The following is a 17,489-nucleotide window of genomic DNA, read 5'->3' as shown; positions in this document are numbered from 1 at the left end:
TGAGACAGTAAGGCTGATCATTTTGTGTCCCTAGCTAAACTTGTGCCCTTCTGCTTAAGAAATGATTCAATTAATAATCCAATGTGTTTTGTTTACATGGGCTCCCTGTGGACATATCCTCGGATAGTGGGCCCCAATTAGATTCACTCTTCTGGAAGGCATTTTGTACCCTCATAAGTGCCACAGCAAGCCTCACTTTGGGCTTACATCCCCAGTCTAACAGGCACATGGAGAGAACTAACCAGGACCTCAACACTTAAAAAAACAAAACAAAAAACAAAGTATTTAGATGCTCACTAATATGAAATGAGATCAAGTCATTAACTTCACTGAACATGCCCTGTGCTGTGGAGTAAAAGCAGTCACAGTCTTCCTCATAAATATTCACTCAGATGAGTGATTTCTTACAAAACCTCCAAGTGTTGAGTCTTTCTGCTTATCTACTTTCTCTGTCAAGGTCATTGATATAAATGAGGAATAACAGTGGTCCCAGTGTCTATCCTTGCAGGACTCCATTTCCCACAGTACCGTGCTCCAATAAGATCCCTCCTACTAGTACTCTTTTGTGTTCTACCCTGTAGCCAGCTCCAAACACACTCCAAAACACATCCTGCAATTCCTACTGTCTTCATTTTGCTAATAAGTCTCTCATGTGGTACCTTATCAAATTCTTTTTGGAAATATATAATATAATAACCCTTGTTAGAGTCCAAACATTGGTAGCTTACTCAAAGAATGCAATTGATGAAATTGATGAAATTGTTCAAATTATGTAGGCTACCTGTTGTAGTTTCAGAAATAAACATGAAGAAGAAGAAGGAGGCGGCAGCCGCGGCTCACTCTAAGAGGGATCCAAAAATCAAATTATTTACAAACAGGGCTGCATCCACTGTGTCAGGCCTCAGCATGCTGCTTCTTTTACTGATTGTATGGCCCGCCACACTGAAGACTCTCTTTACATTACATTACAGGCATTTCGCTGACGCACTTATCCAGAGTGACTTTCAGAACCTTTTACACAGTATTTACATTGCATCCATTTATACAACTGCATATATACTGAAGCAATGCAGGTTCAGTACCTAGCTCAAGAGTACAACAGCAGTGTCTTGTGACCTTTAGACAATTCTGCGCGCACACAAATTTAATTTTGCTCTTCGCCTGTGTATCCTGGTTCAAATAAATATGGTCGGCCATCAAAGTGAAGAGGCTCGAGGACAATCTCATAATAGTCGAATGTTGAATAATTAGTGAATTGAACATATTCATGATTTGGATTTTCAACATTATCTTATAAAGTTAATGCACATTAAAAGGTAAAACACGTTGACTCTACTTGCACCTTTGAGGAGCTTACTTCAGAAATCGACTCTTCTGCGACTTCGAAAGATGTCATTCCGTCCATCGTTGCACTGAAACGTCTCCTAAGGTAAAGTGCTGGCGCAGATCATGATGTGAAGCACTCTGTTGCAAGCAGTTGAGAAAAGATTCAGCCACATTGAATTAGAGCTCCTACGGCAACAATATAAAAATAATGCTGTTAATAATAAGTAATATAATAAGTATCTGGATGTATCGGTAACCTATAGAGCAAATAAACAATCTTATGTTTTCTTTGTTACCTGTTGCTTTAAAAATAAAAAATAAAAAAATAAAAAACTTAAATCAGCTGATTTGGCTTTAAAAAATCGGAAACCTGAATCGGCCATACAACACCATGATCGGTGTATATCATATTGGTTTATATCATTACCTCATCGTGTTCATCTTCATGTTCCCAATCACATTCTTCTACTCTGAGAAGTCACAGCTTGCCCTCTTTGCTGAGCGGCCTGCAGTTGGGATGCCGCTTCCTTCTCCTCATCTGCCTGTCACTGCATTAGTTGTCGAAGGGACAGCACATGATTGTACATTTTTTTTTTATCTTGAGGGGGCAGCATTGTCAGCTGGTTAACACTAGAAATGCCACAGCGGTCAATCTGATATAAACACTTAGGGACATATTTGCTAAGCATGCTGCAAATGACTGCCACTGCCACAAAATTCTGCGTCGCCATGTTTTCAATTTAGCAGGGTATTTACTAAGACTGGCTATGTAAATGAGCACAGCTGCAGCAAGTAATATTGTTGTATTGCTCCATTTTTGGTGAAGCCAGTTTTGGACAGGCGTGAGGATAAGTGAATGCAATGGATAGGCACTGTCATTTTTAAATGTTAACACGTTTGATTAGTAAAAAATTCAAAACACAGTTTTAATATTCCAGGTTGTTTAATTCCGTACCCAGTAGGCAACCATCTCCAGAGTCACCTTCTCTTAACTTCTCTATCAGGCAACTGAAGAAGTTAAGTGTTTTAAAAAGATTTATTAGATTCTCTCCTTTCGCAAAAGTAGGGGGGAGTCTCCATAAACGAAATGCTTGATAAACGTAATGCAGTCAATAACTGAATGTAATGTGGCTATCGTAGCCGTTTCAGGTCCGTACACGTGCAATTCAGTGCTCTACCACCTCCCACAGGAACGGAGCAATGAGATCACCTTTGTGGGAAATATTTCCACCACGGCAAGTATCCCAAGTAAACACATTCTCAGCAGTCAGAACAGCAGCGCATTTTACATGCCAGATCACCACGAATTAGGGAAACAGGAAAAAAATTTATCATATATATATATGGCCACTTCATATATTGAGGTGTATTTTAGGCTAATCCTTTTTTATTTTTAATGTCAACGTAACCATAAAATCTCACACCATGATCTATTGTGAAACTGGTATACTGTAACAACCCTATGTGTATGTATGTGTGTTTGTAGGGGGGTGGGGCTGGATTCAAACTGAGGAGCAAACGCTGTATCTAAGGGGGTAGAGCTCCTACATGCCCCCTGTGGAATCGGCCAACAAATTTAGCCGAATATCATGCACCAATGATTTATCTTCTTTTTAAACAATTAAGGCTGCTATACCAGGGTCTTAGCGGCAGCGATCGTGTCTTTTATGTCGGTTTCTACAAGGGCCGGTGCATGTCTCAAAGCCGCGTTATGGAACAATATCTATGACATGATCCTGGCAGTCCAGCCTCTGAGAGGGCCTAAAGGCCAACAAGATGTTGGCACCCTGATCAGTCCCCCAAATAATTTTGCTCAAGTGAAAGGGGTCATGTCCAAAATTGGTAACCAGAAATTTTAGTATTCTGTGCCTGATGTTCTCTAATGTCTTGGAGACCTCAACTGCCATGCAGAGGTTCTTCTCAATCAACCTAAAATCCTTGTTGGTAATAAAGTGGCAAATAACTGTAATACAGTTGACTTTTCAATAATCATTAGTCCACATGTCGGTTGTCATTCTGACTGTGTCTCCCTCTTGCAGCACCTCTTTTAAACTGATGACAAGTGTTTGCAATTGCTCTTCTGCCATACTGAGACAGTGACAGGAGGCGGTGTTGGGTGTTGCAAGAACTGACCTGACAGCCACTCTCCTGTAAGTGGCCCTGACATTTATGGGCTAGTCATCATGCAGCACAAAGGAATGGACAGCTCCTACATTGCAGTGACCGGGACCTGATCAGAACTGCTAGCTGCAACAAGAGAAGACACAACACACAGCTAGCATTGCCTGATATTTTGGGGGGGATGCTGCAACCTGGCCCTAGGCTCATATCCATGTCTCAAGCCTGGCCCAGCCTGAACCCAGTGGTACTGATCAGGTTCCACCGAGCTCAGGTCAGGCTTGAGAACTCTACTTTCCTCTTATTTTTCTCTATTTTTTCTCTCCTCTCTTCTCTTTTCTCTTTTTTATTTTACTTTCATGTCTCTCCTTTCTTCTTTTCTCTCTTCTGTTTTTTAATTTCTTTTCTTCAATTTTGCCTCTTCTATTTCTGTCTTGTTTCATGTCTATATTTATGTGATTAGTTAAGTTTTGGTTTGACTATGATTTATTAATTCTCTTGGGGCCCATATGGGTTCAGTGTTAATATGTATGCCTCTGATGTACTGGGTGGCACATTTTCTGCCATCTGCGATCTTACACCTTGTATAATTCAAAAAGAATTTTGAAAGAAAATGAGCACAATAGATATGAATTTCGATCCAGAGTGCAAATGTTTGTTTAACATTCTATTAATCTAATTCCACAGTTTTTTTTTTATTTTGAAGAAAATATATTTGGCCGTGGGTATGACAACTGCCATAGTGTGCCATACCAAAATACACCCATGAACTATGGTTATTTAATTTCTTGACAAAAAGTATCACTTCTTGTGGAAACTGAGGAAAAAAAGCTGATGCTCTGTTCTGTGACTTTGGTCTCCATACATGTGGAGTAAGTGAAAAGGAGCACAGTTGGTCCTACTCAGCCAGTTTAATATTCAAATTATACGGACATCTAAAAAAAGCTTAAACTTCCTTTTTTGTAATTTTACGATTTGTTGGACAAGACAGAGGTTGGGGTGTGCAACACCCCCTGTCTCAGCCCGGTTTTTAAAAAATTCTTTTACTACAATTTATTACAATTAACTTTTAAATTAAAACACAAACCCAAATGTGATTTGAATTTTTAAATTAAAAATGGGTATTTTATAATGGGTTTCAGAGGTTGGCAACAACTACATTAGGTTGTTGCTTTATTTATATAATTTTTCAACTATTTATGTTTCTGAATTCAAAAATTTCTTTTAAAAACATTTTTGTGCATATTTTACTAATTGTATGTAGATATTATAATGTAGTATGAAGACTACCCACTATCAAACTCATTCTTTGGAAAGGTCAGATCATTTTCCCTCCCACCTCCAGTGTGGACACTACACTTTTCAGTGTGTGCAGCAATTTGTATGTCCTGGATTTTCAGTATTTAGGAAAAAGGTGGAACCTTATGAGCACAAGATTAATTTGATCCAGAATCCAAAAAAAGTCTAGACTGAATTGCATATGCCTGGTATAAATTGGCTAAGTGCTTGGCTGATTGAATCTAGGGGTGTACATATGTTTTGTAGAGTGCAAATGGGATTTATCCCTTGTGTCATCTTCATGTTATGTATGCACCCTGTGCCCACAGGGTCAAAAATCACCAGCCCTAAAATGTAAAGCTTTTTTGTTACATTTTAAACCCTAAATCAATATTTTTCATCTAGAAACTGTCACTCACCAATACATCACTTTAACTAATTCATATTCTAGAGAAAATATTTTTTTTCAGTCTGCCCCACTCGCTTTTGTTACAAAACACACATAGATGTGTACTACTTTGATTATGATTTCAGACTTAACAGCAGGGTTAAAAAAAAAAAAAAAAAACTTTCACATGTCAGCGTGACGCCTGGGAGGAAGATGTTGCAGTGCCGAGGAACACCGTTGGTTGCAGCATGGAGAGAGAGAGCGCGCCCACACAAATGTGAAATCAAATAAACGGACACCTTTACCCTTCTCCCTCATGGGTTTCGGGCAAAAACAACAAAGACAAAAGAAAGTAAAACTTCGCTGCCACTTTCCCGTGCGCCGCACATAGCTGGCCGGCTATCCAACTGGCGCCAGCTCCTCCCACTTCCCCGTGGCGGATTACTTTCTTTTTCTTTCCTGGAATAAAAGTCCAAAATAAAACTAAACGAAAATCATAAACGCACTCTCTGTGTGAGTTTGCACTCTCGGTCCTGAACTGGGGAGCGCAGCACACCTTTAAGCACCTGGACTGATTAGCTAATGCAACCCAGGTGCGTGTGCTCCCTCCACCAGCCGGCGCAGCCTAGACCAATCCGCTTCTGTGGCGGACCGAATGCTACTCCTACTACTTTTAAAAAATATATATAAAAGGGGACTGTTTAACATTTTCTAATGGTATGGTCAATCCAGAAAAAGTAATCTAATTTCATGCTGAAAAAAAAATCTATTTAGCGGGTTTCACTGCTGTTAAGCTTGGAAAAGGGTAACTTTTGACCTGAGGACAACACAAAGGTTAAAAGCATACAACCTTTGTTCATGTTACAACTACACTACTCTGCTTACCACCTTTTAAAAAAATGCACTAAAAGTTCCAGGTTATGAGTCCACACTTCCATTATATTGATCCAACTTCATTTTATATAACCCCTATAAGAAGGGGCTATATGCATTTGTATGTTCTGTTCTGCGTTTACATTCAAAGATATAGATTCATTTTTTGCTTTGCGACTGAACTGGAAAAACTGGTTTTACACACCCACTGCATGTTTGAAGATTCAGTACGTGACTAAGTGCAGCCAACTGTTTGGCAATTCATGATAAACCATGATAGACCAGTACTGCAACATTTCAACAAACACAGCATTTAGGTTCTTCGATGGGTTTCTGGGGATATTCTTAATTTTCAGTTAACTTCTGTTGAGGTAAGCTCTTATTCAAGTTTCTGGCCTTGACAACTGTGTGTACTGTTTTCATGTAGAAATGGCATGCTGTAGAAGTTACTTTTTTGAGGCGGAATATATTTGAGAAAACTATCTATTTGTGTGCAGATGAAAGCAACAGGACAATGTAGTACTTGGCTATTTCTCTCCATTTTCTCCTGTGAAATATATTTATCTGATCTTCATTTAACATGATTAGATGGTATGATAGCACTGCAGGTGAATATGGTGAAGTCGATCCTCCTCTAAGGTTCTGTCTTATGTAAAATTATCTGTCAAGTTATGAAAAGTGCATGCTGTTTTGTATTGTATTGCATATGTGCTTTATAACTATAATCTTTAAATAATAATTAATTGACAAATATAGTGTTTAAGATATTTCCAAGTTTGAATATTGTGTACTTAAAAACAGAATGAGATATTCTCATATTTACAATGTAACTGAAAGACAGTATTATTGAAATAGATTTACTATGTGATTTCACTTGTGGAAGCGTCAGTTCACTTGAAGAAACAGAATTGACACTTTGTGATAGTTTATATGTATCATAGTACATGACTCTTTTTTTTTACTTTCACAGGGAGCATTTCACAAATGGCTCTGACAATGTCATCTTTATGAGCTGATTTTGGAATTTGAATGCAATCCCACTTTTATCTGGATACCTTGGGTTTTGAATTTTTTTTTTGAGTTCTTTTCTTGGATTCCAAACATCAGACCCCTCACTTCTAGTTCAATGACATGAGTTAAATTTCTGTTCATCATTCATAATAATGCATTTCCTTTTTAGAAAGAATATTGTCAATTGTTTGCAATTGGCTGTTGTTATTTTGGCTTGTGGCTATTGGATAGTCACATGTTTGTTTTTCACTGCCAAAGAATGCCCTGTTCAGAAAGAAAAACAACGTAATGAACACTGTGCTTGCAACCACTGCTTGTCACAACCAAACATCTCAGAGTGGTTTGATAGTCGTTTTAATAAAATGGTCCATCCCTTGTTATCCAAGAAAAATGTCAACCTTCCTGCTGACACTCTGAAGTTTTGGAACGTGAGTCATCTGCATGCTTCACAATTTGATATTTTGACGTACAAATAAAATTTAATAAAATCTGTTTTTTAACCTATCGCCAATTTTAGCATAATATAATTCTTTCTCCAGAGTCTACAACCATACTATGTCCCTCCTCCATTCCAAGTGGTAATGAAGAAGGTGTTTCAGTTCTTCCCTGGAAGAGAACAGTACATGGACCGTGGCCCCTCTCGCTGCCGAACCTGTGCTGTCGTTGGGAACTCCAACAACCTCTTGGGCTCTTCTTATGGGCCTCAGATAGATGACCATGACTTTGTGATGAGGTAAGACTGGCAACAGGCCTAGGTTTGCTGAGGTTTGTATTTTTAAAAAAGACACATTGGTAAAATTTGTGCTAGGGGAAATAGAATTGTTCCTGTCAATAGGCTATTGGGATTGTTGCCGGTGATGAGACAATACAGAAAGAAAACATTCTTGTTGCGGCCAGTTTAAAAGTTAAAAAGGGAACTTCAGTTGCAAGGGAACAAGGCAAAAGCCACGAAGGAGCTGTTGGTGCTCATGCTAAAAATGACTAGACAGAGAACTCAGGGCTCATGAAATGTTGGTTTTGTACTAAAAAGTAACTCAAACTAAATCATAAATGCAATGAAGTTAAGGAACAGTGTGTGCAAGAAGTCAGTAACTTTAAACAAAACTAGAGAGTAAATGGATTTCACAAAAACAATATCAGCTAATCTTACTCTGAGGTGTGGAAGGCCTGAGAGGACATGGATACATACTGGCACAAATGCATTGCACTTAAAGAAGAAGTTTAGTGCTCTTAATAAAACCTTTATTTATGCCCTTTCTTCTGTTGTTGTTTCTCAGAGCCATTTCCATCTGTAACAATGTATTCTAAACTGTTTCTTCTTGACCACGAGTGGTAATGACAGTATGGGACCATCAGTAAATATAAATCTTTTGGCTGTATACAAGCCAAAAAATGGGTTTTATTTCCATGATTATTATCATAATCATTAACTTACCTGAGTAGGCTATTCTCATTTTGCAGCCATAGACCTTGGTTTAAATGAACCAATTATCAAACCAGCTATAATAGAGGTTTCATCAGAATTATTTTTTCAGCATCGCCTTTCCAAACACACTTGTTTTTTCAGTGACCTGCTATTTCCTTTTTCTTTCTTTTTTTGGTTGATTTCTGTTTTTAGTTTTTATTCTGGTTGTTCTTCATGTTGGAAAGCAATGCAATTTTAATAGGCGAATGCTTACTTATAAGGTAGGCTAAGGATAAAACAGTGACATGCAACAGAAAAAAGTTTTATTAGAATTTGTACAAATTGTAATAGTGCACTGATCTTGCTATCTATTAGCTGGCAAGATACATTTTTTTCTTAGTGATCTTAGCAAGCTGGCCTGCAGCTTACAGTACTGAACGGCATGTGCCACCAGCCATATTTAATCTGTTCAACACCCAAATAAATCTCATCAGGAATAGAATATAATGAAATAAAACATTGTCTGCCTTAACCTATCATGTTATATATCTGTCTTTGTTAGGATGAATGAAGCAAGAACAGTTGGTTATGAAAAAGATGTTGGAAACAGGACAACGCATCACTTCATGTACCCTGAGAGCGCCATCGACCTGGAGAACAACACCAGTTTGGTGCTCGTACCGTTCAAAATGAGAGACTTTGAGTGGCTTATCAGTGTGGTAACTGATGGATCTATCAAGTCGTAAGTCTCTAAAAATATACACATATCAATGATCAATTTCAACCTATCCTTGTGAGCCTGCTTTTATGGATATAACCTCTGCTCTGTGTTTGAAGAATAGTTGCATCTTTGTCCAAGAGATGGAGTGTTAACTCACAGCTACAGCTAACTTGTTGGTTTTTCATGTTATTTCAGATTTTGTTGTGATAGGCCCTGACCTTGAGAAGTTTCTGACAACCAGCTAGCTCTACCATGGAAGGCATAGGGCAAGTTGAGCATTGTTAATCGCAAGAAAATAAGTTTCTAGTAACTCCAGAGAGCAGCTTGTACAGCAATATTATGTTTTTAGAGGAATGGACTAATTTTAAAAATAATGTATTCACTGTTGTAAACATACACTTAGTGGCCACTTTATTTGGTATGCCTATCTACTACTAGGTAGGAAATAGCAAGTGGGATTTTTCATGTGACCTTTGTAAATACCTACCCCCGCATTCTATTTGAGTGTTTATTTCTCAAATAGATTGTTCGGTACAATAAATAACCACTGAATCTTGAAAGGGACATCTTTATGTGTAAAACCAATGGAAATATTGTATATTTATTCCATATTTAGTTGCAGATATTGATAGTAGAATGATTATCACAAAAAATTCCAGTAAAAATCCTCTAGTTTGTTTTGGTTTTCATTGCTGTAGTGTACAGCAGTTTTTACTGCTGTACTGGCATAGCTTCGGGCTATTGTTAGGCTTATCTTGTTGCTTTGATGAAATACGAATTCTTGGAGGTGAAAGAATATTTTTATCAACTCCCAGACAGACACTATTGTCCAGTGTGTCATGCTTGGGGGGTGGAGTTGCAGATGAGACTGCAGGAAGGGGGTTCTTGTTAAATGGATGACCTACATGACAATGGTGGCACTTAGAAATTCTCTATTTGGCATAGTTATCATGTGATGTCTAAAAATAAAGCCAGAGCGTTAACGCAAAAGCGTAAAGAAGGTGTTTTTGCCCACAGAACTGCCACTCACTGGATGTTTAATGTTTATTGCACCATTCTCTGTGAACTTTAGAGACCTAGCTATCTAGCTATAGATAAAAGGACTATTGCATAGATTCATGAATTGTCTACGCTTGAACAGAAATGCTATTTGAAAAAGAATTTTCAAAAACATTCATTGAATGTTGTCTCCCCCCCCAAAGCACCTATCGTCGTGTACCTGCGAGGATTAAGTTGAACAAGAAAAAGGTTGGTTCCTTTCACTGCACATTGACACGGTAGTATTTTCATGATACTACAGAAGAGAATACCAGAAATCCATCAAAGCATTAAAATAAGCTTGAAGTTTATTTCCACAAACATTAGACAGGCATAATCTGTGCTCCTTGATTTTTAAATTAGTTATCAAACTTCCATTTGGGTCTGTCTAGTGTTTCATCATTACTAAAAAATGTTGTTTTAATCACAAACACAATTTCTTTCAGGTCTTGTTTTACAATCCAGCTTTTCTGAAGTACGTTCAGGATCAGTGGACCAAAACTTCACGGTGCCCCTCAACAGGCATGCTTGTGCTCCTGTTTGCTGTCCACATCTGTGATGAAGTGAGTAAGTTGTGTATGGAGGAGTATGGGGGATGTGTGAGCCACGTGTATTTCCAATGTAATGTAAATGATCTGTGTACAGAAAGTACACTGGTATATACATATGTATACCATTTATTAAGAAACTTGCTTCATAATATTACTCTATGCTATGCTTTTCTGAGTATTTTATTTTTTAAAAATTTTGTTTTTAATTTTCTAAAAATCATAAAAATACAGCAAAATTAAGGAAAACTGGACAGCAACTGACTGCAAAGAAAATGATGACAAACAAGTCTTAAATTCTGCTGCACATACTTTCTCCACTTTTTATTTTCTGAATATTGTATTAGAAATAAATACTTTGAATTATCATGAACTATGTTCAGTTCAGACTGCAGCCCAATTCAGATTTGTCTGCTGATATGTAATACAGTTCAGACGTTTTTTGAACAGAGCAAAAAAAACAAAACTAAAAATACCGCCTCGTGGTTGTATGCCTCTGCCTTTGACCACCAAAATCTAATCAGTTCATCCTTGAGTCCAAGTGGACGTTTGTGCCAAATTTGAAGAAATTCCCTCAAGACGTTCCTGAGATATCATGTTCACGAGAGAATGAGATGGACATGAGGTCACAGCGACCTTGACCTTTGACCACCAAAATTTAATCAGTTCATCCTTGAGTCCAAGTGGCCCAGAACATCCACTATTCTGCAGTTGCTGACTCATGAGGGTGAAAACCACAGCTTTATGCTCTTACATGCCTGGTTCTTAAAATTCCTGTGTCAAATGCCCTGGCTGAACAGATTGTTTTTGTTCTGAAAAGGGTGACTACCCATGGGAAAAAATAGTATGCTGAAATATATCTTAAGTATACTATTTTATACTTAAGAATACTTGAAGCATAATTAAAGTTTATATTAAATATGCTTAGTATACTGTTTTTTTCACATGGGTACTTAATGTAGGAATATAACAGGCAAATTCATCCTCAGCTTTGATTACAGTCAAAAAATGTATTCTCACTGAAGTTTGGGACAAAAAAAAAAAAAAACCTTCACACTACTAAGGTTGTGCAGGATGTACAGGATGCCGGATCTGCAGGACTAGGTCTAAAGTTCACACCACTGGTAAAATTTGCTGTGCGTATTAGATCAAAAAAACTTGCACACTTGATTGATGCTCCAAAAAACAAATAATATTTTTTATTTTACTGTGTGGACAGTTAACGTTTCGACCACATCGATCTTCATCAGAACAGCGCTTGCCATTCAAACAGGGTGCAAGATTTAAATTTACCTAAATCACCCATAGGTTCCAAAGCATAATCTGTGAGTTAACTCAAATCTAAAAATAGTTAAAATAATCAAGTTTTATTTTAAAATATGCATGAATAATCAGCTCACAACTCAGCTGAAAACCTAGCTGAAGAAATTATCTGAAAGCTGAGAGTTAATTTTAAAGATATGAAAACACTACCACATACACACTGGTTGGGCAAAGTGTATAGCAAGTTGACCTTTAAAAATATAAATATTTTTGATGCAACCATCTGTGAGGCACTCAATTAATTTTACATGGAGAAACTTTAGCAGTTTTCGTGAGTGACTGAAATGGAGCTAGCAAGCTCTCTTCGACTTAACAAAAAAAGTTTTTATTCTCTTTGTTTAGGTCAGTGTTTATGGATATGGTGCAGACAGAAAAGGACTGTGGAAACACTACTGGGAGAAAGTGGAAGGCTCCACGCACCTGTATAAACACAGCGGGAACACAGAATATCACATCTTAGAGATGCTCCATGAAGCTGGGAAAATCAAGCTTAGCAAAGGGAATATTCTGAAAACAAGGTGAAACAGAAAGGCTTCTGTAAAGGCCCATAACTTGTTTTATGTTGACATATTCACCAGTAAGTTAACTTTGAAAGTTCAGTGCTTAAAAGTCAAGGTAGGGTGTTGGAAAGTGGAATGGACATTTTGAGGAAGGGTACCCTGTGTTGATGTGTTGACCATGTGGATTGCAGAGCAAGGAGTATTAGAACCTTTGGTTCTGAGCAGGTCATTGCTGCATACTTCCCCAGCACAGCACATTGGTTAACCCAGCATGCAATCACATCACAACTTTTTCATTGCTTAGGTTTTGGTATAATTTGCCCCTGAAATAAACTTTCCTTTTCTCAATCTTGCTTCAGTTTACTAAATGCTTTGTATTTTTATTTTTCCTTCCTTGACACTGAGATTTTTCGCTGGACAGATATATTATGCTTTTGGAAATGCATGTCAAAGTCTGATTTTATAAGTATGTACTTAGTCATGGTTGTCTGCATAAGCCACTTTTTACAATACCCTGAAAAGTGCCAACCTGTCAAGGCATAACTTGGCAGGATGGCCTACCTGCCATCCCAATTTGAGTCACTGGAAGGATAGCTGATGTGATACTATTGAAACACCTGAAGCAAATATTTTGCCAACTAATTAAAAGCCAAATGCATATGACTGGCTAATTAACTACACTTCAGTAATTTGTAAGTAGTAGTAGTAGTAGTAGTAGTAGTATTTTTATTCAGTCATCACACACAATACAATAAATATAAACAGTCAGAAGCATAATGCTTATATATGCCTATATAGGCAGAAGCATAATGCTTATATATGTCTATCCTACATTCTTATCAATTTAAGCTACCCTCCAAAAATAAACATAATAATAAAATAAAAATCATTCACAATTGTAACCCTCAAAAATAGCTTTATAAACCATTCTTTTGAAAACCAAAAGCGAATTACACATTCTTACATTTATATTAGCATTATTCCATAATTTAACCCCAACAATAGAAATACATCTCCTTTTAATCCCTTTTTTAGCTTTTTGTACAGTAAACTTACAAACATCTCTCAAATCATATTTGCACTCCTGTATTGAAAAAAACCTTTGTACACAGTCTGGGAGTGACTTTGTTTTAGCTCTAAACATGATTTGCATTTTTTTATAATACACCAAATCATTAAATTTCATAACATGGGATTTTATAAACATTGGATTAGTGTGATCATAGTAACCAGCCTTATTAATAATACGTATGGCTTGTTTCTGTAGTAAGACTATTGAATTTATAGTTGTTTTAAAGGCCGACCCCCACAATTCCACACAGTAAGACATATAAGGAAGTATAAGTGAGCAATAAATTATATACAAGGCCTTATAATTGAATATATCCCTAGATTTATAAAGGATTGCTATTGACTTTGAAATTTTTCCTTTAATATAGTCAATATGTTGTTTCCATGTTAATTTATGATCAATCACAACCTCTAAGAATTTTGTCTCAAAAACTCAAAACTTCAATTTCAACATCAAAGATTTTTAATTCAATATCCCCATCAATTTCTTTTTGATTACCAAAAACCATAAATTTAGTTTTCTTAATATTGAGAGACAATTTATTAACATCAAACCAAGTTTTGAGAATTTCCAGCTCCCTTTCAATAGCATACAAAATTTCCAGAGCAAAATAAATTTGTATCGTCTGAAAAAATGACAAATTTTAACATTTCAGTAACATTGCAAACATCATTAATATAAAGTAAAAAAAATGTTTTGGACCAATCACCGATCCCTGGGGTACCCCACAGGTGACCTTCCTAAATCCTTACACAGTTTCATTAATTTGTTTATTTTCCAAGTAGCTTTCCAGCCAAGAGTAAGCTATACCTCTTATTCCATACTTCTCCAATTTTCTCAATAATTGGCTGTGATCTATAGTATCAAAAGCCTTCTGTAGGTCAATATAAATACCAATAGAACACTCATCATTTTCAACTGCCTTTGTTATTTCTTCTACCATCTCCATTACTGCATATGTAGTAGTTCTATTTTCCCTAAATCTATACAGGTGTTCACTCAATAATTCATATTTACCAATGAAGAGATCCAATTGTTTCACAAATAATTTCTCTAATATTTTTGAAAAATGAGGAAGAAGGAACACCGGTCTATAATTATCCATGTAGTGCTTATCTCCATTTTTAAATATTGGTATTACCTTTGCTGATTTCATATTATTAGGAAAAACACCTCTTTGAAAAGACAGATTACATATATAGGTCAGAGGTCTTACAATAAAATCAATTACTTCTTTAATAATTACCATGTCAATGGAATTTATATCAGTTGATGTTTTGTTTTTGAATTTTCTTACAATTTCAATTATATCAGTTTCATTTACCCCATAAAGGAACATAGAACTGATATTACCATTAATCAGATTATCAAACAAATCTTTTTTATCATCAGGCACAACAATTTTGCTGGCCAAAGTAGTGCCAACACCCACAAAATAGTCATTGAAATCATCAACAATGCTTTTTATATTGTCCACTGTAGCATCAGAGCTATTTAAAAAATAACTTGGAAATTCAGATTTATAAGATCTATTCCGAATAATATGATTAATTACTTTCCAAGTCCTTTGAATGTTGTTTTTACTCTCCTCTAATATTTTATTGTAGTATTCCTTCTTCTGTAATCTCATAATGGAAATCAATTTATTCTTATACAACTTATATTTTTCTTCACTTTCACTGGTTCTCAATTGTAAATATTTCTTATAAAGTAATTTTTTCTTTTTGCATGCCCTTTGCAGACTTTTTGTCATCCATGGCTTTCCTTTATATTTATCCTTCAACCAGCACTTTCTAATAGGACAATGTTTGTTATATAACTCTATGAATGTGAACAAAAATGCATCATAGGCCAGTTGTAATTTATAAGGTCCATCTTTAAGGCCTCAATTCTTTCTGGTGTCCTTATTCTTACTAATTTACAAGAAGGCTCACTCACACCAACTGAACATTTAACCTTTAAAGTATGTGAAATCACAAAAATAGGAAGATGATCACTGATATCACTTAAAAACAAACCACTTGTTGCTTGGCCATGAACATTAGTAAAAATGTTATCAATAAGTGTGGCACTTTCTTTAGTTATCCTACTAGGTTTATCAATAAGGGGCCAGAGACCAAAACTAAACATTACATTACAAAAGTCTGTTGTTAGTTTATGTTCATTATATTTTAACAAGTCTATATTAAAGTCACCACAAACAAAAAGTGATTTCTTATGACATACTTTCCCAAAAATATCAACTATGGTATTCATAAATTAATCAATGCAAGAACCAGGCGTTCTATATATGCAACTCAAAATTATACTCTTAAATTTAGTAGGATGAATTTCAATTGTCAAACTCTCCATGATATCATTAACAATTGTACTGTCAATTACCTTACACTGAAAATCTTTCTGTACATAAAAGGCAACGCCACCACCCCTTTTATTTATCCGGTTTGCATTAAAATTGTCATACCCTTCTAACACAAAATCAGCACCCTTTTTATTTGTTAACCAAGTCTCACTTATGGCAATGACCTGAAATGTATGTTTTAATGATTTTAAATAATCTTTGATTTGAACAAAATTTGTATAGAGGCTTCTGCTATTAAAATGTATGATTGAAAAACCCTCCAAATGAAGACTATTAAACAGATTCTCAGAATAATATTCAGAATTTGATTTGTAATCATTATAAAAATTTGCCTCAGGATCAATGTTATTTTCAAAACTAAATGATTTATGTTCAGTCAAATTTAGAAAACTTAGATTTAACTCCTCCTCACATTTTTTCTTGTTACATATATTCTCAACTAAGGAATTTTCATTCTCAGAGAGATCACTACTCTCAGTTTCTTCAATAAGAAAATGAAAATCTTCATCTGTCATTTTATGAAGAAAAAAAGTGGCTTAGAAATAAGATTTGCAAAAATTTCCGTTGCAACCCGACCCCATCTATAAACATTGTCACTTATATTGATCCAGATCTCTCAGATTCCATACCACAACCACCTTGGCTTGCTCTGGTGGTCCATTTAACCTTATAAACACTTTTCCATTCCTTGTCCATGTTGCTTGTATTTTGTTTTGCTTTCTGAGAATACGGCCATTCATAGCAATTTCAGCATTTTTCTTCGTCAGGTGCTCATTTACATACACCCCAGTATCCTTAAGTTTTTTGGACTGTCTCAACACTTCAACCTTATACTTTCGATTTGCAAACCGGACAACAATTGTTGGCTTGTTTTTTTTATCCTTGCGTGGGATAATGTTACAGGCTGAAATTTGCTGTCTCTCTAGCTGAATGTTCTTACTGCTCAGGAATTGAACCACTTGTTGCTCTAAAGTGTGCAGCTCCTCAAGTGGTGCCTCCTCACCTTGTCAGACACCGGCTGCAGCCCTGGCATAGCTGCGATGTTTGGTATCCAGCCCAGTGATGATAAGGTCATCCGCATGGGAGTACTGCTCCAAGTCGTCAATCCTTTGTTCCAGCAGTTCGATCCTCTGGTCTTTGGTTGATTGTAACCCTCAGCTCATGGACCTCCTCAATTAGACCCATGAGGTTAACTTGCTGTTTTACCACTTTGCTGATCTCCTCAGACATAAAATTGAGGGATTTTTTAATCTCTTCTAATTCCTCTGCCAGCTTTTTGGTTGTAATCGCCATCTTTTTTCAAGAAGGTCACAAAAAAGAAGAAAAAAAGAATAAATTCTGGGTAAGCTTAAGGAAATACTGCTCTGTTGCCAATCACCATGTGCTCCCAGGCCCTTAACAACGCCCTTGATAAAAAAAAACACCAAATTGACACAATTGCCATCAGCAATGATTTAATTTTGAAAGGATGGCACCATATTTTGGTGATTTCTGAAGGATTGCAGAGAGACTCTGAACAGGGGAAA

General features: G+C 36.3%; 1 protein-coding gene and 1 long non-coding RNA gene across 4 annotated transcripts; one reads left to right on the top strand and one right to left on the bottom strand.

The window, feature by feature from the left end:
* Positions 1-780: 780 nt before the first annotated feature.
* Positions 781-5,433, bottom strand: LOC135261131 (uncharacterized). Its single transcript, XR_010331841.1, has 3 exons — positions 5,298-5,433; positions 3,460-3,573; positions 781-1,464 (listed from the first exon to the last, which is right to left on the bottom strand). It is a non-coding gene; the product is annotated as an uncharacterized LOC135261131 (long non-coding RNA).
* Positions 5,434-5,621: 188 nt separating this feature from the next.
* LOC135261130 (CMP-N-acetylneuraminate-beta-galactosamide-alpha-2,3-sialyltransferase 2-like) lies at positions 5,622-12,877 on the top strand. 3 transcript variants are annotated; one of them, XM_064347089.1, is made up of 8 exons: positions 5,622-6,354; positions 6,954-7,422; positions 7,534-7,727; positions 8,962-9,141; positions 10,323-10,368; positions 10,605-10,721; positions 12,372-12,547; positions 12,612-12,877. In XM_064347089.1, the coding sequence occupies exons 2-8, from the start codon at positions 7,147-7,149 to the stop codon at positions 12,613-12,615; spliced, it is 993 nt and encodes a 330-aa protein (XP_064203159.1). In that variant the 5' UTR covers positions 5,622-6,354; positions 6,954-7,146; the 3' UTR covers positions 12,616-12,877. The 3 variants fall into 3 exon arrangements, with proteins under 3 accessions (XP_064203159.1, XP_064203158.1, XP_064203160.1); XM_064347088.1 differs by having other exon boundaries at positions 12,372-12,877; XM_064347090.1 differs by having other exon boundaries at positions 10,605-10,725; positions 12,372-12,877.
* The last annotated feature ends 4,612 nt before the right edge of the window (positions 12,878-17,489 follow it).

Source organism: Anguilla rostrata, chromosome 8 (assembly GCF_018555375.3).
Source record: "Anguilla rostrata isolate EN2019 chromosome 8, ASM1855537v3, whole genome shotgun sequence".
In the NCBI taxonomy this organism is placed as follows: Eukaryota; Metazoa; Chordata; class Actinopteri; order Anguilliformes; family Anguillidae; genus Anguilla; species Anguilla rostrata.
Note: the sequence above shows the minus strand (reverse complement) of the source record. Positions and strands in the feature narration are given on the sequence as shown.